This window comes from Diaporthe batatas, assembly GCF_019321695.1.
Source record: "Diaporthe batatas strain CRI 302-4 chromosome Unknown Contig00015, whole genome shotgun sequence".
Classification (NCBI taxonomy): domain Eukaryota; kingdom Fungi; phylum Ascomycota; class Sordariomycetes; order Diaporthales; family Diaporthaceae; genus Diaporthe; species Diaporthe batatas.
The window spans coordinates 59,490-86,946 of record NW_025408562.1 but is presented as its reverse complement, the minus strand read 5'-3'; the positions used below and the strand labels follow the sequence as shown (position 1 = coordinate 86,946).

The 27,457-nt window shown below is 54.8% G+C and overlaps 8 protein-coding genes across 8 annotated transcripts; 4 read left to right on the top strand and 4 right to left on the bottom strand.

The window, feature by feature from the left end:
• Nucleotides 1-546: 546 nt before the first annotated feature.
• On the bottom strand, nt 547-4,073 carry KVR01_011147 (uncharacterized protein). Its single transcript, XM_044792557.1, has 3 exons — nt 2,709-4,073; nt 1,862-2,646; nt 547-1,794 (listed from the first exon to the last, which is right to left on the bottom strand). Exons 1-3 carry the CDS (start codon nt 3,173-3,175, stop codon nt 551-553), a joined length of 2,496 nt encoding a protein of 831 aa, XP_044639522.1. The 5' UTR covers nt 3,176-4,073; the 3' UTR covers nt 547-550.
• A 1,528-nt stretch (nt 4,074-5,601) lies between these two features.
• On the top strand, nt 5,602-6,709 carry KVR01_011475 (uncharacterized protein; the record flags this gene model as incomplete). Its single annotated transcript, XM_044788820.1, has 2 exons — nt 5,602-5,622; nt 5,756-6,709. 2 exons carry the CDS (start codon nt 5,602-5,604, stop codon nt 6,707-6,709), a joined length of 975 nt encoding a protein of 324 aa, XP_044639850.1.
• Nucleotides 6,710-7,805: 1,096 nt separating this feature from the next.
• On the bottom strand, nt 7,806-8,549 carry KVR01_011165 (uncharacterized protein; the record flags this gene model as incomplete). Its single annotated transcript, XM_044788384.1, has 1 exon — nt 7,806-8,549. One exon carries the CDS (start codon nt 8,547-8,549, stop codon nt 7,806-7,808), a length of 744 nt encoding a protein of 247 aa, XP_044639540.1.
• Nucleotides 8,550-9,630: 1,081 nt separating this feature from the next.
• Nucleotides 9,631-10,763, top strand: KVR01_011186 (uncharacterized protein; the record flags this gene model as incomplete). The annotated part of the gene is made up of 2 exons (XM_044792348.1): nt 9,631-10,725; nt 10,753-10,763. Exons 1-2 carry the CDS (start codon nt 9,894-9,896, stop codon nt 10,761-10,763), a joined length of 843 nt encoding a protein of 280 aa, XP_044639561.1. The 5' UTR covers nt 9,631-9,893.
• Nucleotides 10,764-11,208: 445 nt separating this feature from the next.
• Nucleotides 11,209-12,704, top strand: KVR01_011182 (TATA-binding protein-associated factor TAF6; the record flags this gene model as incomplete). The annotated part of the gene is made up of 2 exons (XM_044794696.1): nt 11,209-11,617; nt 11,695-12,704. The coding sequence occupies 2 exons, from the start codon at nt 11,209-11,211 to the stop codon at nt 12,702-12,704; spliced, it is 1,419 nt and encodes a 472-aa protein (XP_044639557.1).
• Nucleotides 12,705-13,126: 422 nt separating this feature from the next.
• KVR01_011290 (uncharacterized protein) lies at nt 13,127-13,858 on the bottom strand (the record flags this gene model as incomplete). The annotated part of the gene is made up of 2 exons (XM_044790634.1): nt 13,127-13,641; nt 13,819-13,858. 2 exons carry the CDS (start codon nt 13,856-13,858, stop codon nt 13,127-13,129), a joined length of 555 nt encoding a protein of 184 aa, XP_044639665.1.
• Nucleotides 13,859-14,233: 375 nt separating this feature from the next.
• On the top strand, nt 14,234-18,099 carry KVR01_011187 (uncharacterized protein; the record flags this gene model as incomplete). Its single annotated transcript, XM_044790299.1, has 3 exons — nt 14,234-14,542; nt 14,608-15,356; nt 15,677-18,099. The coding sequence occupies exon 3, from the start codon at nt 15,733-15,735 to the stop codon at nt 18,097-18,099; it is 2,367 nt and encodes a 788-aa protein (XP_044639562.1). The 5' UTR covers nt 14,234-14,542; nt 14,608-15,356; nt 15,677-15,732.
• Nucleotides 18,100-18,934: 835 nt separating this feature from the next.
• On the bottom strand, nt 18,935-26,535 carry KVR01_011163 (uncharacterized protein). Its single transcript, XM_044785766.1, has 7 exons — nt 26,174-26,535; nt 25,029-25,851; nt 24,849-24,897; nt 23,986-24,771; nt 23,533-23,624; nt 20,792-23,472; nt 18,935-20,739 (listed from the first exon to the last, which is right to left on the bottom strand). The coding sequence occupies exons 2-7, from the start codon at nt 25,470-25,472 to the stop codon at nt 19,470-19,472; spliced, it is 5,322 nt and encodes a 1,773-aa protein (XP_044639538.1). The 5' UTR covers nt 25,473-25,851; nt 26,174-26,535; the 3' UTR covers nt 18,935-19,469.
• Between the last annotated feature and the right edge of the window lie 922 nt (nt 26,536-27,457).

Sequence of the window (27,457 nt, the reverse complement as noted above, 5' to 3'; positions counted from 1 at the left end):
GAATAGGTCGGTTGTTACCTGTGATGGCACTGCCTCCTCTGATATAACTAGAGTCACCATTGCGGCCTATGTCTCTACCACTGACTGTTCAGCTCCGGCTCGAGAGGCGGAGCTCCTGAATGTAAGCCCTTCCTTCTATAACTTTCCTCCTATGTCCAAGACTCAGCCAAAGTGTCAGAATCTTGAGTCCTGTGTAAGCCACACAAAGCGTTGCGCTTGAGACATAGTCGATCCGCCCAACTCGTCCTATGTACCACTGTCGTCGGAGACGTCAGCAACATAAATTATGCAATGAACGGAAACCCAGGAAGAAAGGAAGGCATAGGCGATTGCCGAGGACCACCAATGTCCAGGTGCACAGTGGAATTCCTTCTGTAGTTACTAGAGCTACAGTGAACGCAGCACTGTTACTCGTGGAGTAGGCTCAAAGTCAAGCAGCTCTCAGGGCCGGTTGTTTTATTCACGCATATGAAGGCACAGCCACGTCCAAGAGGGTGACATTACACACAAGTTATAGTTGATACCATTAAGTGGGCTATATAAAGCGCCATTAATCCTCTAGTCGCACAGTATAAGTGGATCGCGACGGCTCGTCATCGTAAACAAACGCCGTAGGCTCACGTCGCCGTGGGGTACCCCCGGAATGAGCCTCGCGGCTCACCCGACTGGAACCACGGCTCGCCCGGCTCGCAGGGCGCACGATCGATATGTCGAAGCTGTCCCCGTCGTGGCTGCGGACCTCATTGTCGTTGGCCTTGCCCGTGGTCGAGGCGAGGTACTCGGCCAGGCTCAGATTGTCGTCCTTGTCCTTGTCCTTGTCTGCATACTGCCGCTCCCGCTGCAGGGCAGCCGACGTCTTCCGCAGCCGCCCATCGACCGGCGGCGCGTCCTTCTTCTTGGCGGAGGGCTCGGGCTCCTCGTCGACCAGCACAACCATCCACACCCCGACTGCGCCGTTGCTGCCCAGCAGGGGGGTGCAGTGTATCCAGCGCACCCTGCCCTCGCTGTGCGGCGTGCTCATCCACCGCACCTTGGCCGTGACCCCGTGGCCGCCCGCGAAGGCGTGCTGCAGCCCGTCGCGGACGCGGTTCGACCCGCCGATCTTGTCCATGAAGTTGGACTGGAGGATGCCGGGCACCCTCAGGGACGGGGAGGCGAAGAGGATGCGCAGGCTGGGCGAGGGGCGCACGAGCAGGTAGTACTCGTAGATCCCGGGGAGCTTCCCACTGTCCACCACCGAGGGCGCGATCGACACGCCGTGCTTCTGGATGGACGACGTCTCGTCCTGGAGCAGGATCCGCGGCTTGTGCCAGTTGCTCGACGAGGCGTCCTGGGGCTCGTCCTGCGGGACGCGGTGCATGTTCCCGCCGCGCCGCCGGACCGTCTCTAGCTCCGTCATGTTGAACATGTCGCTCAGGTTCTGGAACTCGTCCGTCTCCTCGCGGTCCTCGTCGTTCGCCCCGCCGGCGGCCGCGGCGGCCTCCCTCTCCGCGATCAGCCTCTGGAGGGCGTCCAGGCCCGTGACCTGTTTCGCCAGGCCCGAAACATCGACCTGGGCACCGATGATGTAGCGTGCGGAGCCACGGCTATCGTACAGCGGAGCAATCATGAGTAGGTTCATGAAGGGTGAGCCGTCGCGTCGGTAGTTGAGGAAGGTCTCAAAATGTTCCTTGCCGGCCAGGACCTTCTCGCGGATACGCTTCACGCTGAACGGGTTTGTCTTTGGGCCCTGAAGAAATCGACAATTACGCCCAATGACATGCTTCATGCCGTACTGTGTTGTTCTGTGGAATTCTTCCAAGGATATCAGCTGCCGTTTCTGCGGGCGATTTTGAATGAGAATGAGGGGCACTCTCGTTACCTTCGGATGCAAAGATGATCGGGTTGTCATGTCTCGATGGATCTGTTAAGCAAAAGACCTCTGCGAGACCCTCCGACATCTCCTTGAGCTGGACGGGAAGGGTGCCTGTGATCCGTTTCGAGATCGACACAGTGACAGTCTGAATCCACAGGTGCGTGACGTAGGCGGGCAAATCCTGTTGAACCAGGACGTCAAAGGCAGCCTCCGCCTTCTTCTCCAGCGAAGTGTTGACCGTCTTGTAGGAATTCTCGCCAGTGAACTCGTGCTCGGGAAGCGTGTCCAGACCCTCGGTGATTGCATTTGCATATGTGATGGCCCGCAGCGCCTTGAGGCAATCCAGATAGTACGACAGAAGGGGCAGTGAATCAGGGCGAACCGCGTGAAGGAAGTCGGTAAACCGCTGGAGCAGAATGTGATCCTTGAAGATGGCCTGGAGGTGGTCCTTGGAGAAGATCAACTCAGACCGGTCCTCCAGGTCGTAATGCTGCCCACTATCTCCGTGTGATGGCACCACAAGGTCAAAGGAGCCCGGTTCGACCTCCTCCTCGGCCAGGGGCTCAAGAATCTCGTCGTCTCCTGCGCCTTTAGTCTGCAAGGCCGGCAACATGGACGTGGCGTTCGTCTGGTACGATGACGCTACTGACCCTGCTCTCGACCTTGACGAATAAGTTCTCGGGCTCATTGGCGGGCTGATGGAAGACGGCCGGCTTTGAACGGGCAGTGGCGGCTCCGGTTGCTTCATCTTTGCTCTGCCCCTAGAGGAGCCCTCTGGCGACTGGACAGTGCTGTTAGAGTTATTAGTGTCATTGTTCTGAAATTCTGTGGACTCGGGGCTGACAGAACGCACAGTCTGTCCTTTTGAGGGGCAATGCTGTTGGGATTGATGGGCCTCTGGGGTCTAAAATCGGTGTTGATCTCGTCACCCCATGCCTCGTCAATGCGTGATACACTGACAGGTGGCTGGTCTGTAGGAACAGCACGGCGCGAGGGTCGTTTAAGAGGGATGTCTGGTATCTCAGCACCGCCGTCGTCCTCCAGATCCATGGCATGCTGGTGACCATTGGTGAGATGAGCAATGTTCAGAGAGCTGTGAGGGCGTTGTTGTTGCTGGCCCTTGAGAGAGTTGAAACTGAGTGAGCTGTGAGGACGGTTGGGCTGGAGGCCGTTGAGATCGACGCCGTGCCTGTGTCGGCGCGGGTGGTTGGGCCCGAGAGCTATTTGAGCCATCTCTCTGCCGCGCCGGAGGAGTCCAATGACTGAACGTGAGCCGGGATCAGACTCACGGGCTAGGGAAGGTTCAGACGAATTCAACATGGCCTCACTCCTTGGGTAGGTAGGACGGAGAGAAATTTATAAAGGGCTAAATGCTGGGGATCAGCGTGAAGGGTCTGGGCCTTGAAATGCAAAACATAAAAAAGCAACCCGCAATATGGGGCTGAGACACCACGTCATTAACTCGGCAACAATAGGCTGACAGTTTTCCCCATGGGCACATGCATCGAGAGGCCAGGCTGATCGACCCTCGGGTAAAGATCGAGGAGAGAGATAAGAAGCAGTGGGCCTGTGGGCACAACAGCAGCGCTTGGGTCTCTCCAGCAGAGTGGGAGCCCCTCTCACGATCGACGACAACGAGATTGACTATTGACTTATTCACGGATGATAGGGCCGTTGGGTAGTCGGGGGGGTCCGTCTCGAGTCGCACACGCACTACCTCAGGTACCCGCCGTCCAATCCAACTCGCCGTTTCCTCCCCAATCAACATGACCGTTGCTGGCTGCTCAGAGAAAACGTCAATGCCGCAGACCATTGTTGCCAAAATGCCTGTTGCTCACGGGCCTGCAGGGTTGAGGCTGGCGCGGGTATCCTGGAAACACACGGCGATGTTACCCCGTGGGACCTTTTGGACGCTGACAAGCAGATAGACCGTCCACTAACCCCCGTTGGGATGCGCTCAGGGCACCTCTGAAAAATGGGCCGGCCGAGAGAGGTAAGTTCACATGTTCTAGCCCAAATGCGCCGAAGCCCTCGGTGACGGGACAGCGTAGTCACGCCTAGACTGAAGCCACAAGTCCTATGGTGCAAATTTTGAAATGGCGACCCCCTCATGGATGGAGCATCGCCATCGCCATCATCATTATCATCATGATCGTGCCCCAGTTGCGTTCGATGGCCAAAGCAACACATATTGAAGCCTTTTCCACACCTGCACGTAATGTTGTTATAGACATGTGCTACGCATGAGGTTAATTTGATATTAGCACGTGCTGAATACGAGAACATTGAAGTGAACATGCGGCTGAGAGGAGCATACTCGACGGCATTGGGCAGAACTGCTAGAGAGTCCAGCCGTGCTAGGCCATATTAAGGCTTGCTAGCTCCCGGCCCGGTGGTACCGTCCCAAAGTGTATGTAATGATCAGCAGCCAAGGTGGAGCGCACACTGACACGGTAGTACTGTGTCTGTGTGTGTGGTATGGAGTCACGGTCGCAACACACTCCATTTCCATAGAGCAAGTAGCATTTGGACGAACAAGCCCCCAAATTGGTCTCTGCGGCCTGCAAAGACCAGCCACCATTTGCTGCTGACCAAACCATCACTGATGTACAGAACGAACTCATCTACATGAAAAATTTCCACATCTTCTTTTCACCTTTGTGCGACAATCAAATAAGGTTAAAAATATGGCACCAACAACAGCGTAACACCAGCAAAGAACTTCCCGTGTGGGAGATTGAGGATTCAGCCGAGTAGAACCGGCCTGAGACTGCACCCACGTATCCAGCCTGGAATACATCGGTGCTTTGTGGGAAATGGCATGCGGTGTGGACGGGACGATGCTTTGTCGAAATGCCATCCCGCGCGGCTGCTCATGGCACAAAGGCACCTTTGCCAACTTGATGATATTTGCTGCTAAAAATTCCTCTTTTTTCATCAGAGGCAGGATACCAAGGTAGCCACGTGACCACTAAAGGGTAGACGACACAAAGACGTAGAGGCCATTTCAATGCATAATGTATTAATAGATCAACACAAATGTTCGATCACTATTGTAGTCAATCCAATTCTTCTATAATTCGATGACAGTCTTGTCAAGTTGGTCGGGCTTGATTAATTTGAACCCTTCAGTAATATTAAGTTTTACTAGTAATGTTGTTTTGATTCAACAATATCTTTCTCCCCTCTTTCCTTTTTCCTAGTGTCATTCTCTCTGAATTTTAACTTCTGTCTGCAATATGAACGCGAACACCTTTGATAATGTAAGACAAGAAGTAGTGCGGGTTAAGCGATCACAGCTACTTGTAAGTACCTATGCATTCGCTTGAACCAACTAGAGGACTAAGAATTGATGTCACAAGGATGATGGCTTCCTGCTCGGCGTAGTAAATGCAAGCTCGTATAATGTGGGGCATATGCCTTCGAAATGTGTTCGAGGCTTAAATTTCCTTCAGGTATGTGCTCTAGCCCCCAAAACAAGTGGCCGACTCTTTAGTGACTAATGTGTTTGTGTCCAGACCGGTCGACAAGCCCCTGTCGATAATGTCGCCCTAGATGAGTGCACTCGTTTCCATTTAGAGTACCTAGATCCGATAGTGAGTATCCCAAGTGCATTTTACTCTCTGCAAGAGGCAAAGCAAAGGGCTTGTTGTGCAATCCGGAGCAATTCCTTCAATGCGACTTAGTGACTAATCAACGTCTTTCTTCAGATGCTCAGTCAGATTCAATATCTCGATAGTCGACCTATGTACATAGAGCTCTTCACGGTAAGCTGGCTTTTTGTGCAAATCTCTATACAGTCTACGTCCTCGTTCACAGTTCGCTGTCCCTGTGTGGTATCGCGCTTTGGTAACGTGAGAATTATGTGGAAACATGACAGCTAACGTTGGAATACGGTAGGACGTCCGGCGGCCAGCACCAGATGCTGATGAGGCCCTCCAGGTCAGAGTCAAGACGCTGGAAGTCTTTGACTCTGACTTTTTCAACAGGATCCGCACCCGCCAATTTACCATTTGGCTCGTAAACGCCGGCTTCCACTGGTGTTCGATCATGCTGCACGCGCAGGATGGCAAGATCGTGGACTATGCGATTAACGATCCTGAGAGAAATGCACAAACCATCAGCCTCGTAGACAGCCGACTACGGCGCGTGCTTGAATTAGGAAAGACAGAGATCGCGCCCACACCAGACAAAAGAGAAGACATGTGGTTCCCCGCACAGCGTAATGATCTCTCCTGCGGGCTCAGGACGTACGAGATCATCCGGGTGATGATCGAGCGCCTCAGCGACCGCTTCCACGAGCACGGCGTGGACAACCTCTACCACAACAGCCTCTGGAACCCCATGTCGGGCGACTTCCAGCCGCACAAGGTACGGCACCTGATGATGGGCATCTCCGCGTGCAGGGTCATGAAGCACCTCAACTACAAGGCGAGGATGTCGGTCACGCCGAGAGACAAGATCCGCGGCTTCCAGGGCCCTCGCGCCGCGGGCAGACTGGATGCCTACGACTGGCTGGAGCCCGTCCAGACCCAGCAGGAAGACCCTGCCCGGCCCCGGGGGAGGGCGAGGAGGAGGAGGAGGCTTGCGGGAGACGCCAAGGCCGACGCTGAGGATATCGTCCAGTTTGTCGAGCTCGACATCGAGATGACAGATGCGCCTCCACTGCAGGATGATGCACAACCGCAGCAGGCTCAGGCGGCGACATCCCGTGCGTCATCCCGCGCGGTCACGCGTTCGAGATCGCGTCGGACCGGGAGTCCGATGGATGTGGATGAGAGCGACGCATCACCGCCACGATATCAAACGCGTTCAAAAACGAACTCCGGAACTGGTTTTCCGTTGTTCGGATGAAGGAGGATATTCACCTGGTTTCGCTTCTATTCCGTATACGTCCGAAGACGTGTATTGAACTTCAACTTCAACATCCAGCGTAGTGCTTTCCCCAGATTTTTCCAGCCTCGCCATGTGTCCTTTAGAACCTGACCCCACAGTCTTCAGTATACCTACCTCGTGATAATGTTGTCTGTGATCATACAAGCGCTTTTTAAATCAAATAGATACTGCTAGTAGTTAATGGAACTAGTATTAAACCGGTATGCCAGTCACTCAGATGTCTTTTGTTTTGTTTTCTTTTTTCTTTTTGGGTCGGGCGGGGGGGGGGGGGAAAGGGTTTATAATGAGTAACACAAGAATCCCCTGAGTACTTATTCCATCATAGTTGCTCGCGGATTATTACATGGCTCCTTGGCCTTGTAAGACTTATTTCCGTTTCGAAGAATCAAAATGATCTAGTCTACTTCTTATTATACTCTTTATTGCGCAATTCCCGTTACTGAAACAGTGTCCTTAAGAGCATTACAACTTGAACAATAATCCCTAACACTGCATAGCGACATGACTGCGTCGTCAGCCCTGGAGCCGAGCTGGCCATATGGCCCTATTTTATGCATGAAAACACACTCTACAGGTCCAGACCGTGTAAGGTCGTCGCTCACAAACTCGCTTCTTTATACATATGTCCTGCCGAGCGTGTTAGAAAAGGGCCATCTTGGAACATGCGGTGAGGCATGAGGAAGGGCAACATAAAAGCCCAATTAAGTTAAATAGAGCCAAAGTAAAAGCGCCAAGGTCCGAATCACATCCCCAAAATTTGCCATCAATTGGCGTTACAGTATGATTCGTTTTTCTTCTATACCTGTATCCCAAACGACCCGTGCTATATAACGGCACCTGAAATACAAAGAGCGAGATGGAAAAAGTGTCAGAGCTCGTGAGCAGACTCACGTAGAAGAAAGGCTTGTCAGATGTGGTTCTACACATGCAGCGACCTAGAGTGGTCAGGTTCCTGGGATTCCCGATTGGATCACTTTAACCATGGCAGCTGCTGTAGAAGTAACATAGAGAAACTGCAGCACCCCAAGTCAGCTCATTAAACACAAGCATTTTTCTAAGAAGTGGGTAGGGAAAGGGCCACAAGGTGGCCATAGATTACGTCGAAGCCAGCTGGAGGAGAGGGAGGTGTTCTTCGGGGCACATGCAACGCGATGAGACAATTATGTCTGGAAGGGGTTCTAAATGGTATCCAGAGGCTGCTTACGTTGTTGCCATTCAAGGGAGCTGTGAGGAACCACAGTTGGTTACGTATGGCTGAGCCACTAAGGCGCTCACCGTCGTTACCAGGCTGGGGATCGGGTAAAATTATGGCCTTATCGTTCATCCAGTCGCAAATAGTAAACACCGACCCGTCAGAAGCATATGAGACGAGGCGCACTTCATATGTAATTGCAGCCCTTTCGGTGGTGCTGCCGTCGGCCATTACTACAGGAACCGTTTCCATGATCGCCATATTGTTGACGTTCAGCTGCTGCCAATCGGACTCAAAAATACTTGCTATCGTGGCTCCAGTGTCGTTTAGGACTGTACAGGTGATAATTGGGCCATCGTCCCTGCCCCCCAACCTGGCCGGTAGGCGTAGCTGTGCACTCAACATGTGTCCAATGAGGCTCGAGCCCGGGCGGTATGAGGCCGGGTACCTGGCGGCTTCCCGGCGGGGGACATCTTGCTGGAACAACAGCTGGTTGTTCAGGGGGTTCTGGTTGTTCTGGTTGTTCTGATTGTTTTGGTTGTTCTGGTCATCCTGGTTATTGTAATTGAGAAGGAGAAGGATCGGATCGATCGTGCCGTCTGACATGTTTATGTGTTTTGCTGAGAGGTGCTGATACCAATGGATGCTCCTGAATAATAAAATGCGAGATTTTCTCGTTACGCCATACGGTTTCCGTGCTCCATGATTCTGTGCAAATGCATTCAAATATTCATATAATTAATCACGTACAAAGGAGCAGCAGAGTGTGATCTGTGAGAAGAGGCGGGCGAGTAGCGATGGTATTAAACAGGCCACCGGAATCGGCTCAAGGTATATACGTACAAAGTCGATACAGGCCGCCCAACCTCCTATATTCCTTTGAGAAATTCACATCGTGGCATTATTTATATCGAGGAAAATAAGTTTGTGCACACATCTTGATGCATTCGTACTGGTGCCCTCAGCAGCTGCGCGGAAACAATGTAAACCTCGAGAAGGGCGGAACACACACGGGAGCCGGACACTCCAATGTCTCTTTGACCGTTCTGTAGTACTTATAATTTCTTTGACACACGCTTTCCAAGGCAATTTCCAGCTCCCCGCGGGGCGTGATTCCTGGCTTCATAACCAGCACCTCGGTGAATTGGCAACAGGAATTGGCAACAAATACAACAGCAAGCAGCAATGGTGTCTGGCCATCAAGCGCGTAGGGCCATGTACGCTCCCCGGCCACAGGAATCATTTTCAAATACTGCACTACCGACCAAGAGTAACAGCACACATATTAGCGGAGATCACACCGGAAAAGCCTGGTCGAGTGAGAGAGGTGCAAAGAGGTTGCCGCGGGACCGGGCAGCGCGGCGGGCAGTATGGCCCGCAGTATGGCACACAGCGCGGTGGGCAGCATGGCCCGCAGTACGGCTCGCAGTGCTTGCTCTCGTCATTGCGCTCATCCCTCTGGCCATGCATTATTGTTCACAGATCCTCGGCCCTGTTGTCCTCGGTCCCGTCGTAAACGTCACGCTACCCGTTGATCATATAATGACCACTATTCTCGACGGCTACGCACCTTTCCTGAGCCCAAGTACTCCACTGTTGAAGCTGGGATCAGTGGAGCTTACCATTCCCGACGATAACACTGGTATGAATAGGGCGTGGCTAGGAGGCATTCAAGGCAAACCTGAGGCGTAAGCGACTTCTAGATATAATCTTTGCCCCTTCAAGGACAAACATATGCGGCCTGCTTACTACCATTTTCCTATGAAGCTACTTCGTGGGGTCTTTTTGATGGCTGACTCCTAATGTTGTAGATGGAACCTGGCCCTGACGGCGAGATCATGCTCGGAGATATGCTTGTCGCCCCTCGTTGCGCGATCCAAACGTGACTCCAACCTCAACAGGATATGTACAGGGCTCGAGGAAAGAGTGAAGTCCACCCGAGACAGGCAAATGGCCGTGGCTTATTCGCTTGCTGGCCCTCTGAAAAAAACAACGCGATGGTTAACTATGGTCGAACGAAGCATCTTCCATACTCTGTTTCCGCTATGGCAAAAAAGACCACTGTATCGAAGCGAAGCTGAAAGCAAAGAACCTCCAATCGAAAGATCTGTTGAAGCAGCTACGGTTCTGCACCGTCTCGTGGAGGAACAGGGACCCTGGCATGCCATCAACAACGAGATGCACATGGAGCTACTCGTGCTCCGGCAGAACTGCACTCGTATTGCTGACGACCTTAGCAAGCTAAACATGTACTATGGCCTGGCTCTTGCCAGCGCTGGGCAGCAGGACGGCGGGCAACACGGCGGTGACGGCCTCGATGAGGCCACGCGTGTGCCAGAGGTGCAGCACATCCAGCTGCTGATCTCAGCGATCGACGACCTATGCCGGCACCTCGAACGCCTCGGGCAGGCTCTTGCTTACCTGCGTGAGCTGCCATGGGCACGTGCACGCCACGCACACACATGGCGGGGGCTGGAGGTCGAAAAGTCGGCGGATGGCGTGCCCTTCACAACTCGCATCATGCTGCCTGAACCATCGCGCATGTATTACAACGTTGTAGATCGTCTCAAAGCAATGTCGAGTGAGGGCGACAAGATGATGGAGACCTGGAATGGTATCAGGGCTGCCGATTCAAGACTGGCCGCCTGTTTGAAAGAAGAAGGACGTCTGCACATGAGCCGCCTGAATTATTGTATCAGTGAGTACGCAGTCGTCGAGACACGGGACTGGCGTCCAGAAGGAGAAGAAGCGGACGCATCTGCGCAGGCCTCGCGTCTCGTGGGTGAGAGACTGCACCTTAACTTTCCAGACTTATTGTAGTATGACCTAGAATGAAAACCCGACTTCTCTCTGTTGTTGAAAGCGGTGTAGCTGCATGTATTATTTACATTGTACTCTCACCGTGATGCTTGAAGTCCAAAAGTACTTAAGTACCCTAGGGTACAGACGTAGACCAAGCCTTGCCCAGTGTTGATCGAGGGTTAGGGCAGCTGTTCGGCGAGCTGCCCTGGCAAGCCTGGCCCCGAACCGCGGTGCGCACCACCACCTAGGCTTGCTAGGTACTGGCTTGATGAACCGGGACTGCGGTTTATTGAGCTTCATCCCCACCATCACTTTTCGAACCCCATCTATTGGTATAAGCACCGAAACAATCCAACCCACTCGAATCACCCTCATGGGCCGGTCCTACCAAACCCAGTAGCACAGGCGACACGACACGGACTCACTCGAAGTGGCGACCGCCGGGCTGAACCTCGCGACGGCAATGGCTGCGGCGCCACCACCCAAGCCGGCCGACGAGCCCAAGCTGCTCTGGAACCCCGAGAACGTGAAGGACGTCGCCGAGTCTGTGGGCATCAGCTCGCTCAACGAGGAGGCCCTCAAGTGCCTCTCCCAGGATGTCGAGTACCGGCTCGGCCAGGTCATCATCGAGAGCCTGCGCTTCATGCGAGCCGCCGGCCGCACCACCCTCACCGTCCAGGACGTGTCGCAGGCAATGAAGGTGCTCGACGTCGAGCCCCTCTATGGCTACGAGTCTACGCGGCCCCTCAGGTATGGGGAGGCAAGCCTGGGACCCGGCCAGCCGCTTTTCTACATCGAGGATGAGGAGGTCGACTTTGAGAAGCTCATCAATGCGCCTCTGCCCAAAGTGCCCAGAGACGCGACCTTCACAGGTTGGCTGCCCCCGCCCACCCCGGCCGCAACACGCCGTGTGCGATACTGATTCCCATGCTGACTTTCCTTCCGCCAGCGCACTGGCTCGCCATAGAAGGCGTCCAGCCGACCATCCCCCAGAACCCAACCACCGCCGAAGCCCGTTCGCAAGAACTCGTCCCCAAGGGCCCCGGCGCCAACCCCGCACTCGCCGCACTCGCCGGAAACGATAATGTGTCGTTCAAACCGCACGTCAGACATGTCATATCCAAGGAGCTCGTCATGTATTTCGAGAAGATTCAGTCGGCGGTACTCGACGACAACCCCGACGACGAGGTCCGCCAGCTGCGCAACGCAGCCCTGCAGTCGGTTAGGTCTGACCCGGGCCTGCACCAGCTGGTCCCCTACTTCGTCAACTTTATCGCGAACCAGGTCACCCACCGGCTGGATGACACCTTCACGCTTCGACAGATGATGGAACTCACGGCCGCCCTGATCGCAAACGACAACCTCTATCTCGACCCATATGCGTCCCCTCTGAGCGCCCCCGTCCTGACGTGTCTGATGAGTAGGAAGCTCGGCGCGGAGGAGGGGATGGACGCCGTCAGGGAACAATACGAGCTGCGGGAGCTGTCGGCATCGATACTGGGGAGCATTGCCAAGAGCTACGGCAAGTCCAACACGAGGCTGCGGCCCAAGCTCACGAGGACGTGCCTCAAGTACCTGCTGGACCCCCAGAAGCCCGCCGCCGTCCTCTACGGGGCCGTCTGCGGGCTGTCAGCAGCCGGCGGGCCCGAGTCCGTGCGCGTCCTGCTGCTGCCCAACCTCAAGTCGTTCGACGATATGATCCTGCGGCCGATGCGGGAGCGGGAGCGGGTGCCCGAGTTTGAGGTCAAGCTGCTGCTGGGCGCCATCGTCAACGCCATCAAGACCATCGATAAGACCGAGATCGGCATGATGAACGGGGTCCACAGCAGCACGGCCGAACACACGGCGGCAGAGCTGACCGATTTCCTGGGCGAGACGATCGGGCGCGAGGTTGCGAACCTGGGCAATGCCAGGCTGAACAGACAGGTCCTGGACGCGAAGGCTTACCGGGACGAGTAGGAGAACCGGGGCTGTGGGCGGCCGTGCACGCGGAGGCAGCTTGAGGAGAGGTCGAAATGGCGTTCAAAGGTTACAGCATTCTGGGAAGGGACAAAAGGCTCTGGTTAATACTCGATACCTAAGTTACGGCGTACAGGTTATCAAATTGCACGCGCAAAAGGTTTCAAATAAACGTTCTTCCTCGTCACGCAGTCCCCCTCGAACAGGACATGACCAGGTTTCGCGCTGGTAGCCATAAAGCAGGCAAAGTAGGTGTCACATGTATTGATTTCATGGTCTCAACCAGGTGTATTCTTGCTCCCAGATCATTGTGTGACTATCACGCCCCGCGTGTCATATGTACACGCGCAGAATAGACAACGAGGTCCCCACCAACACCACCTTGCTGACCCACCCACGCTCCTCTCCCCCATCCGACGCTCTTACAGCAGGAACGCAACACCCAGCGCCAGCACGGCGCTCGACCCCCAGATGAGGTACTCGTTCTGCTTGATGGTGGCCTTGCGGAAGCCCTTGGCGGTGGAGTCGTGGACGAGGTGCTTGACGCCGTTGATGGCGTGGAAGACAAAGGGCCAGGCGAGGGCGACCTTGACGCCGCCCTTGACGGCGAAGGGCAGGGTGGCGAAGGCGGCGGCGACGCTGGCGGACTCGAGGTGCCAGCCGGCGAGGGGCGCGACGAGGTAGCCGACCGAGTAGGCGTACAGGGAGCCCGTGAAGAACATGCCGGTGAAGCGCTGCCAGATGGAGGAGCCGAAGAAGGTCTGGTTCTTGTCGTAGATCTCGAGGTGGGGGGACACGGGCCGCTGCAGGCGCTGCTTGGCCAGGATGGCCTGGCCGTCGGCGGGCGTCAGGGTCTGCGTCGCGGCGGACCGGGACTGCACCTGGCGGGGGGAGGCGAGGGCCGTCGCTGTGAAGAAGGTCGAGGGCTTTGCTGCTGCTGGACGGGCATTGTGTGGTTAGCTGGGGGCCGGCATGGGCGTGGGGCTGGCTGGCTGGCCGGCCGAGGGCAATTGCACGGGGTGCATGTGTATTTGGGTGCGTAGGTGAGGTATAGGTATAGGTGTAGGTAGGCTTGAAGTTGTATCGGCTATATGGATGACGTCTAAGAACTCACCCCGGCGAACGGCCGTCAGGCCTGCCCTTGAAGTGATCATGGCTGGTTGTGTGTGTGTGCGTGTGGATGTCGACCGGTAGTGGTGGGGTTGACTGCTCTTTGGGGTCGCGGGTGGGCAATGGTCAGTGGGTGACCAGCATCGAGGTGTAGTGGGTGGTTGTTTCGGAGGATGTCGACGGCGAGACGAATGCACGGCTGGAGATTCCGAGCATCTCTCGTCGGCAGGGAGTAGCCGCTAGGCCTGCAATCGTTTATCCTCGGTACTTGCCAGGCGGCTGTGAGCCAATCAGAGACCACCCTATTACCAAGCCGGGTCACGTGTCTTTTCTGCCGTTTGCCAGACGACATGCCGTTTTTAGTCGCGAATTTTGGGACCTCTTTTGTTCTTGATTTTCTCTTCTTCTTTCCTCAGATAGTCGAGGCGCCCGACCACAGCACAACAGGACCTGTTCTTGGTTCGATGAAATGTGCACCGCTGGTTGGACATGTTCTAATGTCGCTGGCGTCCTCAAGAGGAAATTGATCCTTCGTTAATCTCTGGACGCTAGTTTTCTCCATCTAGCTTCAGTTTCATTCTGAGATCTACATTCGTGCCTTTCGTGTCTGCCTTTTCCCCCTGTCAGACAGGCGGGAAGCCGAGGGGCAGCTGAAGGGGCAGCCGCCCTGGCTGGTCGCTGGTCCCATAGCTTTTAGTTAGAATGCCTGGCTAAGTGACCTCTGTCCTGTTTGTTAAACCCGTTCTTCGCGCCACAAACTCTGCAGATGCTGAGGTCTCCCTCCTGTGACAAGCTTGGAAGATACGACAGACAGCATAACGGTCTCCCCTTTGACCTTGTTTGCGAGTGATGTATGTCTTGGAGCAAGCGTGACGGGAGTGTGCAGGCTACCTGGGTACGCACCTAGGTGCCTGGCAGGTAGGCAGGCAAGCATACGCTGGGCAACAAGCAGGTGTTAGGCCAGTGCCTTGCCGTGTCTTTTGAGCCCGTGAGGACGAAGTGATAGCGTTGGTGTGGTGGGAAAGAGCGGACGTGAGCAGAGGGAAATCATGACCCCGTTCGTTGTACTTGCCCGGTTGGATGTGCCATATGCCTTCCTGCCTTCCAAGGTTGTCTCAAAGGACGGCGTCTTCCTGTTGTCTTGTGTGTGTGTGTTCTGTGTGTTCTCTCCTCAAGCTCGAACCAGCTCGATGCCCAGACACTCTTTTGGTAGTCTTGAGCCCGCTTTGTTCTGTCTTGATACGGTGCACCACGTCCTGTCTTAATCTGTCTTATCCTGCAGCACTTCTCGACAGCCAGTCCGCTGGGCCCAGAATGTCCATCTAAGATGGACATGATCCTTTTCCTGTGGCTGGTTATCCTGGCTGTCATGATAGTCTTTGCCTTTGCCGGCATTTTCGTCTTGATAATCCCCGTAATCGACCCGGACCACGCAGCTCAGAACGCCAGCCGGTGTTGAATACCACCACAGCCAACCATCCAACAGCGAGCAGTCAATCAAGAGGCGTGACTGAGGCGGGACTGGGCACGCCTGGCCCACACGTAAGTGCTTTGACGCAGCTGTTGCTGAGCAGCACTGCCAGGGGACCGACCTCCTTGGCGTAGCTCATCCATCCCATTACCTAGCTGCCCGATCCAAGATGGTCACCCAAGCAGCATCAGACACCTAGCCACTGCAGACGCTCTCGCATCTGCAACCACTCAACCTCAAGCTTGCCACCACCACTTCCTTCAACTCATTTGCACCATCCCCATATCCCACCTCTCCCAGCTGGTTCCCCCCAACCGTCACCTTTGTGCAGTCATCCCTTCCACTTTTGGCACCTGGCATAGCATCCAGCTGATCAGCCGTCTGCCTCTAGGAAGACGAGTTGTTGAACTCGTGACCGACCTACCAGTAGCCACCAAGTCGCACACCATGGCGCCCAAGAAGAACAAGAAAAACAAGCCAAACAAGTCCCCCTTCGAGAAGCTCTTTTCTTCCGATGTACGGGCCGACAAGGGGCTGCAGGAGATTCGAGACAACATCTACTCTTTTGCCTGGTCTCGCGCTCGTCGCGACGAGGCCAAGTTGGACTGGGCCCTGTCTGAGAACGGCGTTGATCGCAATGTTCTCGTGAAGCGGCCGACAAAAGCCTTGTCTGGGCCAACCGGTGACCACATCGATGCGCTGCCCTGCTGGCTATTGGTCAACAAGCGCATCTCGGCGGACTTTCTTCGTTTCATATACTCGGTGAACCAAGTCGATATCCTTGTGGATCTGAAGGCCACCGATACAGAGTTGAACAGGGCCAAACTTGACAAAATTGTCCATCTTTTGCAGAACGCCAACTTCCAACTCTACACCAAATCAGCCCGTGTCCGTATCCATTTCCCCGACAAATACCCTTTCCAGGACTTGCCCAAGTTCAACCAGCACGCACTCGACAATATCGCCTGTGCCTTGGACGAGTTCCAAAACCTCGAAAGCTTGTGTGTACGCGTGGTCCCAATGCAAGGCCCAGAGGACTATGAGCTGCGGCTCGCGGCCTTCCCATTCTACCCCATGTCTATGACAAATTGGTCGATTTGCATGCTCAACTCGACCACCTTCGAGTGGGAACCCGTGCTAGGAGAGCAGCTCAACCAACTTGATTTGGCTTGGACTTTGTTCCAGGATAATGGATCACTGACAGCGCCTGTCCACGCTCCAATCGTCGCAGAGAAACCTGCCATCCACAATGATCAGACGCCCAGCGCCAAGGGTACTGATGATGCACAGAAGAACAACGAAGGGTACCAGAAGAAGACGAAGAATGGCAGTCAAAAGAAAAAGGGTCGCAAGAAGGGGGCTGCCTCTATTTCCACAGATCCACCTGCGAGCAAAACTACGTCGGAGGTACCGTCTGCTGATCTGTCATTGCGACCAAAGTCGCCTTTCTTGGATCCTCCGACAGGCGTCGGATCGAGTTCACTTCCCGTTCACAACACAAGCTCTGGCACGAAGTCCTCTCCAATCAAATCATCAATTACTGAGATGCATTGTAGCTCCGCTGGAGAGTCTGCTAGTACGGCGTCACCTGCTTACGACGCTGTCGAGCCTGCCCGTCCACGCGCGCCATCTTCATCATCGACCAAGCCAGAATCTACTTCTGCTGCGGAGCATAAGACTCGTCGAGAAATGAGCGATGAAGTGACAGACAACAAAAAGACAGTGGAAGAATGCCCTGTTCCTGCCAGCGTCACTGAGACAGCACCACGCGAATCTGTGACCCAGCTGGGACCACAGAACGCATCCCCCACTAGTTCGGCCGCGAGCTCAGTCACATTGGGCAGAGATCAGAGCGATCATGAAAATGAGGTTCACGACACATTCGAGACATCGTCACACGGGGGAACCACACTGAGGGGGGCAGGACCAGAGAGTGAGAAGCCAGCGCGAAAGAAGAGAAAGAATCGGAAGAAGGGTCAAAAGACTCAAGTGTCTGACACGGCAGCCACTTCCGTGTCACTCGCTGACTCAAATGACGAAAGCGAACAACAGAACTCCGCTGACATAGATGGGGGCTGTCATGCGGTGTTTTTTTCCGCGGAATCTACCAACCTCATCCTCGCGGAAAAGGGCGCCCTCGAGGAACAAGGGTGGGACGGCATGTTTAGACATGGTCACCGGCCCTTTCCCCTGTCAGAAATTGCTGAGCTGAAACCCTTGGATGGCCACACAAGACTGCTTCAGTACAAGAGGACAAATGGGAACAAGGGGATCCTCGAGGCCGGGCCTGATCTCGACAGACTCATGCGTCAGAAAGAGAGGCTGGCCGCCAGAGAAACAGAGAGGCAGGCGGAGAAAATGAGAGCCAAGGGCAAGAGGAAGAACAAGAAGGTGAAAGAGGTCATGATTCGACGCAAGGAGCCTTCTGATGGGCTCAGACGGAGATTCGAGGACACAAAGCAACGGGCTGCCAGCAACCAGGGGAGCGACCTAAGGAAGCGATTCAAAGAAATCACGGCCGAGGGTTTCGAGGATGCCGTACCTGAGGCACAGGGTATTGGCCTTGAGCAGACGGATTCTAGCGACTTCTCCTCAGATGATACCCCGTCCTCTCCAGAACAAGCTCACCGATTGCCTCTTCGCCAGCCCCGGTTCGGTACAAGCCATGACTCCTACCGAAACTGTCCGATGGGTGAGCAACGTTTGATTGAAGAGGTAGAAGACTCGGACGATGACGCATCCGTCGTTCGCCAGTACAGCGACGAAGGACCTCCATCGGTCTCTGATGACGAAAGTCAGAGGACCGAAGCGTAAACGTCTGCTCTTGGATGTTGCTGTGAAGGCTTTGCGGAGGACTTCCCCGGACTTGGAACCTGCGCTTCTTCGACGCAGTTTCACAATCCTTCGATCATCTGTGATTGGTGGTTGTGGAATCTGGGATGCCACATGGACAGGAACTACACCATGAGGCGAGTGCTTAGGCGATGGGGATGCATGATGTGGTCGTGCATGATGATTTTGGAGCCATGGTGCCAGTATTGAGAGTTATGACGAAGACTCAGCGACATCTGCCGGAGCTTCCCCCGTTGGCAACGATAGAAGAGCTATGGACAGAAAGTGAGTCAAGGCAGAAACAACCAAGATAGTGTATTCAAAATGGGAAAGCGATTTCGTGGACCTCAGCTTGTATCGCTTGACTGACGATTTTCCTCTCGGCCGTGCCTGTGTGGAAGTAAATGGTCTGGTCATTGATTTCTCTCTCTGGTTGTATTTGCTGGAAATATTCTAGTCACCATCTCGAGAGCGAGGGCGAGGCCTTAAGGGGTGGTGCCCTGGGCGTTCCTTCCGCTGCCACAGACTGGCTTGAGATCGGAAAGAAGACGACAGCAATGTGAACTCTGGTAAGCTCCCGAGCACCGCGAGCCGGCGACAAGCCAACACGGACAACCCAGGGCGACGACACAACAAGCCACACAAATTTGCACATGGTCTCAAGGGAGACGCACTCTAGTGATGGTAGGGCCGGCTAAGGCATCTTGATTTTCCGTGCCAGATCGTAGCAAGTTGATATTTATTCATACACGTTTCGGTGTTCACCCCCGGAGGCATCCGGGAGACGCAGGATAAAAATGAAGACGATATCTGGTATCACACACACACACACACACACACACACACACCATTTCTCTCCACCCTCTCTTCTCCGCCTCGCCTCAACAATGCCAGACCGAACAATCCAACCCATCAGTCCGCCCGTCCGCCCAATACACCCCTGGATGCGAAATCACCGTATTATTCATTGTTGATATTGTGGTATCCCTGCACTAATGCCGCTGAAAACGCCTTTGCTTGTTACTTTTTTCTCTCTGGACCGCTCTTCTCTCCGTTCTCGTCCCTTGTCTTCCGCAAAATTGGGATATCTCCGCGCCCCTTCTCCCGCTGAGCAAAACAGCTTCTAGATGCAAGCGAGGTTGACAAGAAGTATAAGAAATACAGAGAACAACAAGAAACTAGTTCATACCATGCCTCCCTCCCTCCCCTTATTGCAATGGTTTTTGTCCTCAAAACTCCAGCGTGCAAAACTACAACGTCTAGTCAGGTCGTAAAAAGCGGAACATCATTCCCGTTGATGGTTTGAAGGACATCTTGCCCTGTTTGCCGTGACGCCACACTGTCCAACATGTTTAGTCCCCGTCCAGCAGTGCGTCCATGCCGTTCCTCTCGTTTTCCAGGCTCTCGGCGGTGATCTTCTCCTCGTCCCTGTGGGTGCTGCTGCCTTTGCCGGCAGTGCCCTTGCCCTTGCCCTTGAGTTCGTCCTCATCGTCTTGGTTGACCATGTCGGCAAACATCTGGTCCACAGCGCCATCATCAATACCCGCGTCGTCCTGTCCGCTTATAGTCGCTCGACCGGCATCGAAGGCACCGGGTCCAAAGATCTCCTCAGCCTTTCGTCGGCCCTCCTGGGTTTTGGACAACATCTCGAGAGCCTTTTGTTGGCCTGCTTCAGTTGCCATGTAGTCCTTCAATGTTGCATCTTCCGGCTGACCGCGGAGAAGACGATCTTCGAGCGAAGGTCCAGAAGTACTGTCAGCCATAATCTGGGGTCCTCCGCCTGAAGGAAGGAAGAAATTAGGATGAATGTTGGTGTCAAGATCCATGTTCTCAGGCCGAATCACCGGACCACTGGACTCAGCCCGCCCGTACGGATGACCATGATGAGTCGATGACGATGACGATCCGGGACCACGTGATGGATGAGCGTGAGAGCTGCTTGCAATCGATAGGCCGGGAGTCTGTGGCTGTGAAGATGTGCCCCTCTGGTAGTACGAAGCATAGCTGTTGACACCAGGACTGGTGGCGGGGCCAGTGGCAGAGGATCCTGCGACAGCCTGCTGTTGAGCCTGCGCGGCCATCTCGGCGTTCTGACGCTTGCGCTTGAGGCTCAATCCCTTCGACTTCACGTGCTCTGGCAGATCCTCGACGTTGGAGACGCCATGCTGAAGCAGCAACTTGTCCAGCTTAGTAGGCCGGGGCTTGCGTGTGCTCTTCGACACTTCGATGACTGGGGGAGGATTTGGCGCGACGGGATGCCATTTGTGCAACTCCTGGCGGAAGAAGTTGGTCTCGTTGGCAAGGAGGATTTCTGCGCCCTCTATCTTGCGTAGATAGAATCTCTGAGTCTCGGCCTCGTTCCTTGTGGACAATACAGGGTTGGTGTATGCTGCGATATGGGTCCGGAAATTTTGCGCGTTGTCGATAATCTGCCTCAACACGGTCTCTTCCTCGGGTTGGAAGGGCAGGTGGGTGATCTCTTCTTCCCAGTCGATGAGGTCTTCGAGTCTTGGCCTTGCTGCGTCTCGAGGGATCTTCACTCGCCAGTCACAAATTGGACAAGTGTACTTGTCTTCCTCCTTGACCTTTCCGCGGGCGATCTTCAGACACTTGCCATGGTACCTAGGTAGAGTTAGAAACCGATCCTCGGTGTATTAAGAACACTAGAACTTACCATTCGTGACACAACTCGCACTCGATCATCATGCCTGCTTCGATTCGACGGCAGATGCAGAAGACCTCCCTGAACTTAGGATCATCCCACCTGTATGCCGCGTTCTTCTCCTTATCGGGCGATGGCTCTCGTGAGGCTGGCTCTGCTGGCAGGCGGGGCTTGTCCTTCGTGACGTCAAAACAGTCAAGATTACGCTCCAAAACATACTCCATGTGACTCTTGAGGATGTGCAGCGGCGCGTTCGTTTTTCCGAAGAGCTTCTTGCCTTTGCGCATCCAGTCCTCGTGGCGTCGCTGCTCTTTTTCTAGGTCGAGTGTCCCCGGAGGCTTCGACTGAAGGTCTTCAACCATCTTCATGATTTCGGCGACCTCTGTGTACTTGGGTCTCTTGCGGAAATCGTTGTTCCTCGTTCGAGCATTCAGATCGGCAATTTGTCGGAGTGCCTCTCGCTGCTTGTGCAAAATTTGATCCACCTGGGCCAGGACTTCCGCTGATACCGGAAGGAGATTTTGCATGGCTTGTTGCGAAAGGGCTTCCAGCTGGGGATAATGGATGACATCTGCTTCGATGATCTCCTTGGCCTTCTTCTCCCATTGGAAACCGGCAGTGAGCTGCTCAACATAGAAACTGAGGTGGTCGTTGTAGGCCTCGATCCCGCTACGCCTAGCCTCTTCGATGAGCTCCGCGACCTCCTGGGAAGACATGAAGACGCTGCGGTTGGCCTTGGCCTTTTGATTCCACTTGAGCTTGTCGAGTACCTTGGAGAGCTTGTCCATCTCCTCGAGATCGACATTGAAGCCATTGCCTTCCTCGAGCAATTCCTCAACTGCCTCGACCTGGTGCATGGACTGATGATTGATAACCTGCATCGCGTTCTCCTGGAAGGTCCTGATCGCGTCCGCCCTATCTTGAAGGAGCTGTATTTCCGGGCAGTCAAACCCGATTTGCTCAGCTTCACGCAGGAGCCGGGTGATATTGTCAGCCTTGCGCAACTCGCGTTCTTTTTCGTCTTGATACGCGCTGCCTATCGACTTGCGCAGCCCGGTTTGCCAGGCCTTTTCGTTCTTTCGCCGGTTCTGTTGTTTGCGGATCGTGTAGTTGGTTGCCTCTTCGACCCAGCGGTTACAACGGTCAACAAACGCTCGCAAGAGAGGTAGGGTTTTGAGCTCGTACGGTATGCGTTCTCCTTCGTTGAGTAGATTTCGCAAGGTCTTTAGCGAAGGGGTTGCCTCCTCATCGAGCACCTTGTCGTATTTCTCCTCCCATGCCTCAGGCACATTGGCCTTCTCGAATACCTTCTTGCTGGTTGCATTGATGACCTCGTCCGATTTCCGGAATATTAGCTCGTGGTCCTGACCAAGGTATCGAGTCCCTTGCGTTGCATCGCAACAGGGTTGGCTTCCTGCATGCATTAGACAGTACACCTTGCCAGATTTCAAACACTTGAATCTCGACAGGTAGGCGAACGCTTTGCAGTACGCGCATGAATACTCCTCCTCTGATACGTCTGTGTCATCAATCTTGAACGATAGCGGACACGGCTCTCCCTCAACATCGCCGCCAAGAGCACATTTATGAGGCGAAGCGGCGAGATGGTTTGCGATAAAGTCCTGCCTCTGGGCGAATTCGCGCCGATGTATCCGGTCGAGTGCCGGAGCCAACCACTTCGCTGTTTGGATCGTCAACGTGTTGCTTGTGACCCCATCTGCAGCTGTCCACAAGAGCTCATCGTGGGAGAAGCATGGCTGGCGCCGATAGGCCTGCAGACGCTCAACCCCGTCCAGTCCAAAAGGCTCCCAATCGCACGGAGCAAAGTTGACGGCCTCGTTGAAGTTGAACCCGTGATTGAATCCAGCATGATACGCTGATGGGAATGTGATAACCATCTGGCCAGCACGCTGATCGACAGCATAGACCCGTACTCCGGCTTTCTTGAGCTGGTCAGGAGTGAGCAGCGTGACGAGCTGGAACAGCAGATCAGGGTTGGTCTCAAACAACTCAGGCACGGCTTCCTTCATTGCTTTCTCGAATTTGTCGGTGTCCTCGGCGGGGATGCCGTACCAGGTTTTTGTTGCGCCAAAATGTTGATAATTTGCGGAGTACGCATAGTGATCCTCATTGTGGTAACAAAAGGTGGAGAAAATCATGCCGACATACACCCAAGGCACATTCATTCCTGAAATGTCCGACTTGATGTGTCTGAACAGGCTTTCGTGATGATATGGAAGGACGTTCAGGTTCCACGGGTCGGTCGAGTATTGGTTGGTAGGGTGCTTCTCGACAGTCGGGAATCCGGAACCGTGTGTGGTGCAGTGGATGTCAGCGCCGTATTCAACCTGTACCTCCTCGTCCACATCGGTGACTAAGCGCCAAAACTCGCGCTCAACGTCATCCTCAGTGACCGGTCTGGCGCAGCCCAGCACGGGATCAAATGGCATGCGCTTCTCGAAATACCCCTGCTTGAAGTCGGCAGCCTTCTCTTGGAACTGGCGTAAGGAATACAGTCCGCCTTCCTCGAAGCCGAATTGACCGTCGCCGACGAGACATCTGGGGCAGTTCCACTCCGGGTCGGGCTTTGTCTTCAAAGGAGGATCCAAGCAAGCGCCGTGGTAAGCATGGTCGCACGACTCACAAACAGCGAGGAACCCGTTTTCTTCGGGCTTGCCACAATGTGTGCATTTCTGAATTTGTCCATGTCAGTGGCGTTACATCCAAAACGATCTTTCAAGGTGCCAGCTTACCTCTCCCGGGCCAGATGTGTCTTCTCGGGGGGACAGCCGGGGCATTGGCCTGAACATTGACATATGGGATCCAGCCACAGTAGGCACGGCCTCTGCAAATCAAGGACGCATTAGCCGGGAGATCCTTCCAATGAGGGGTGTGAGATCCCCTGCATCTCGAACACGCAGGCTGAAGCGGCTGGTTGCATGACTCGACCCACACACCATAACTTCCACGCAGGCTGCTGCTCTGCCCAGTAGTCTGAGGCACCCAAATTGAGTTTCGGGCTGGCTGCAACTGGCTTGCGTTATGTAGCGGGACCTCCGCCGACAAGTGGAAGAAACGGTGAATGAATCAAAATCGCCACCGCCGCAAAAATCATGGTTTCTAAAGTGATGCCGGTCCAAACGTCGCAGGTACGTGGACAATTGTGTATTAAGAAAAGGGATAGCGAATTGGGATGCGAGACATACCTTTCTTGAGACGCTTGCTCCTCCTGCTGCCGTTCTCTTCGTCCTTGTCGAGACCGTTCTCTCTGGCTGAATCATAGCTGTCAACGCTCGCCTGCCGCTTCAGCGAATTTGCTGGTCCTAAACCAGAGGGTCGGTATTCCGGCGTATTCTTGGCCGAAGTCATGGGGCTGGTGAACTGTTTTGAAGGGGTGCTTGATTTGACATCAGCGGCAGGTTGCCGATTAACACTGGTGAATCCCGAGTTTACTGCAGTGAAGCCACCGGAATTGATGGCTGTAAATCCACTTGTGGGTGCTGTAGGCTGAGCATCCTGCACCGGCGTCTCCCGCTCCGAATTTACAGAAGCCTGTAGAGCAGATGACGCGAACCGTGCAGGCGATTCGCCTCTGAGGCTGGACGGCGTAGGCATGTTTGAATGCTTCATGGGGCTTGGAGCTGGGCTCGGTGTCAGTGGCCCTCCATTTTCCGTCTCCAATTGCTGATAGACACCAGGCTTGGCGAGTCGCAGGTACTCCTCGTATGGACATAACCACTTCTGGTATGAGTTCTTCAGGGACGTCGACAGAGAGCTCATAATCTTGCCGCTGTAGCCCAGATCGCGGCCTATCTCGGCCCACTTCTTGGATCTGCAGACCTTTTCGAAGCCACCACGGGACTCGACAGCTTTCTTGAGCCGCCAGAGATCCAGAGGTCGCTTGTCGACGTAGGGCATCCGGACCATGTGACCGCCATTTTGCTTGTGAAATTTGAGGAGCGAGTCGACGTATGAGATATTGGCTCGGCTGCCTGTCACAGGGTAGGCGCTGCTTAGTTTCTCTCCAATCCTGACGAACGCCGCACAACAAGGGGTGTGGGATGCTTACTGCCTTCAACGGAGTTGAGATCCTGTTTTCGCGTGCGGAAGTGAAAGCGCTGTGCTACTTGTCAGCCATGACCTAAAGAGATTACCTGGCAGCTCAGAGGCGAGGGCGAGACCGACAGCGGTGCGAGCTGCGCACCAGGAAAAAGCATTCCTTTCATGTCAGGATGGGGGGAATATTCACCTCCGTGTCAATAGCAAAGTCTGGGTTCCAAGAGTCCGGCGGAATGATTTTGCAGATACCGTAGTTCTTGGCCTCGGGGGTAATTTTGCGTATGTAGTCCATAGGGTCTTTCCACTCGTCCTCTGTAGGCTGGTAGACTGGCGCATCCTCAAGATCATATAAGCGGCCTGTCTTCTTGACAGGCTCCTTTTGCGCCGTGGGCAAGCCCCGACGCTCGACCGAGGACAGATCCAACGGCAGACTCGTCATGTTGCTCAAGACAGTGTGTGGGTGTGCAGTAGTGCCGTTCGGGTTGGCCTGCACCGGCTTTGACTTGGCGATGGAGGCTTGGGCGGTCGGGGGGGCGCCTACGGCCGGTGAGGCCCTCGAGCTAGCATTTGCACTCAAGGTGCCGGCGGCGCTGGGGCCGCTTGCGGCGGCAGAATTGGTCGCAGTAAAAGGCATCGTGGAGAGGATTGTTGCGCAAGTGGGTTCGTCGAGGAGGGCGGGCAGCAGGTTTGTTCGGTCGAGAATGAGCGCAGCCTATGTCGCTGCAGTGGTATGGCGGGCCTTCACGCAACACTTGGGAGTCGGGTGCAAGTAGACACGATCGCATCGCAGTGCATGCCGGCCTCCCTCCGTGGTATCGCGCAGCCGACCTAATCTTGTGCTGCCGAGCAGTTCCTCGCTGGCTTGTGGAGTGTCGGTGGTTGTCAGACTTGAGATAGCATATCGACGTGTTCGGGCAGCCTGGTGAATGGGGGTGGGCAGGATTGTCGGCAGGAAGACCGAGGGACGAGAGTTGGCTGGTGATCGAGGCGACACTGGGCTCATGCGCTTATCACTAGTCAAGTCAGACGGATGCGGCCTAGGGTCAGATATATTCTGCGCTGGCCACCTGGGTGGTGATGGTGAGACCAATGCGACTCTTTGGGGGAGAAGGAAGGGGATCTGCCAGGGCAAAAGGGTCCTGATGGCTTGTGAGATGGCAGGTAAGGGGGGGAGGAGTGGCAGAGGGAAGAGGGTGCGATGTCAGAGAGTGAATGGAAAGGCGGGAGCGTGCGTTGCGGTGCTGTAAGAGCGGGAATGGGAGAGGGAAGGTGCGGGCTATGGTAAAGGTAGGTACATGCATCGTAAGGTGGGAATAGGAATGGGCGGGTACGTACTCTGCTACGCTATAGATCGCCAGGCATGGGCCGGGCGTGGGCATGGGGTGGGTGCGGGTCAGATTCGAGAAAAGAGGGAAAGAGGGAAAGAGGGAGAGGGAGAAGGCGAGCAGGCGAGCAGGGCTTCCGACTGCAGACCGGGCTGGCTATCAGAATGGCTGCAACTGTGCGGGAGTGCATAAAGGACGCCAAAACCCGACTGCGAGAGACGAACCGTAGGCTAGAATGGCACGCAGAGCCTAGAGGCGTGCAGGACGACCAGGGGTAGGTGGACGGGACCCTTTGAGAAAAGCTGGAGAGAGAGGCGTGTCACCGACTGACTGACATGGGCGGCGACATTGGACTTGGGACATGGGACATGGGGCATGGATGGGACAGCAAAAGACGTGGGTGGGAGCGGGACGTTCAATCCATCATCATCATCTGGAGGCTGATATGGTGCATGTGTGCGCAGGGGCCCACTTTTACCACGGTACCTGCTGCCCGTGGCAAAACTGGTAGAGGTGCATGTACCCCCACAATCCCACATTGCCCGCCTCCCTGACCGAACCAGCTACACCTTCGGCGGCCTGCACTTGCGACCCCGACTTTGTAGGTCAGGTGGACTCTCTGTATCTACCATGCACCAAACTCCGCAGGCTGCTCGCAAGTTTGGCTGCTCTAGTTGCACGAGTGTGCAGGCGTCTGTCCCTGGCCGGTTCAAGAGACGTAAGCCGAGGTACAAGCACGGATGTACCGTGGCGATGAACGGCCGGCTTCATGACACAAAAACTTGACACTGTCGCATCGCAATGACCACGGCAACTAGCCCGCACTTGCACATGGAGAGGCACTAGGTTTGGTGCTAACATCTAGGTAGGGCATTAGGACTGTGCTTGTGACTCGCAGCTCCCCCAGCTCCAATTTGCACTCTGGCAGAATGCTGCTAGGCGAGCTAGATATGGGAGGGTTGAATGCCTAGATGTACCTAGGTACGCATTGAATGAAGGCTAGCTTCCGGCTACCTAGGTAATGTGGGCTGATTGATGACTGGATCTGGGGTGGGGAGCAACATCAATTGATGACTGCGTGCCAGCCTGCTTGTTGGTGCTTGATTGAGCAGTCGTCGCGACTGGGCACGGGGGCCGGCAACTATCAGGGAGCCTGTATGGCTGGTGCCACAGTCTGGGCCAAAAACCTGGAACCCCCATCTGCAACCCCAACTTTCTCCCGCAGGCTCGGTAACGAGCTTATTCCAACGCCAAACCATCGGCCGACATGTCAGCAATGCAGTCCAGAGCAAAG

What these genes read in the sequence shown, in the direction of transcription:
- KVR01_011147 (XM_044792557.1), bottom strand. Translation starts at nt 3,175, where the DNA reads ATGTTGAATTCGTCTGAACCTTCCCTAGCCCGTGAGTCTGATCCCGGC. An exon ending in GCCCCTCAAAAGGACAGACT is followed by an intron (nt 2,647 to 2,708) that starts GTGCGTTCTGTC and finishes TAACTCTAACAG; the next exon opens with CACTGTCCAGTCGCCAGAGG. An exon ending in GATCATCTTTGCATCCGAAG is followed by an intron (nt 1,795 to 1,861) that starts GTAACGAGAGTG and finishes TATCCTTGGAAG; the next exon opens with AATTCCACAGAACAACACAG.
- KVR01_011163 (XM_044785766.1), bottom strand. Translation starts at nt 25,472, where the DNA reads ATGCCTTTTACTGCGACCAATTCTGCCGCCGCAAGCGGCCCCAGCGCC. An exon ending in ACTTTGCTATTGACACGGAG is followed by an intron (nt 24,898 to 25,028) that starts GTGAATATTCCC and finishes CAAGTAGCACAG; the next exon opens with CGCTTTCACTTCCGCACGCG. An exon ending in GAGCAAGCGTCTCAAGAAAG is followed by an intron (nt 23,625 to 23,985) that starts GTATGTCTCGCA and finishes CTTGATTTGCAG; the next exon opens with AGGCCGTGCCTACTGTGGCT.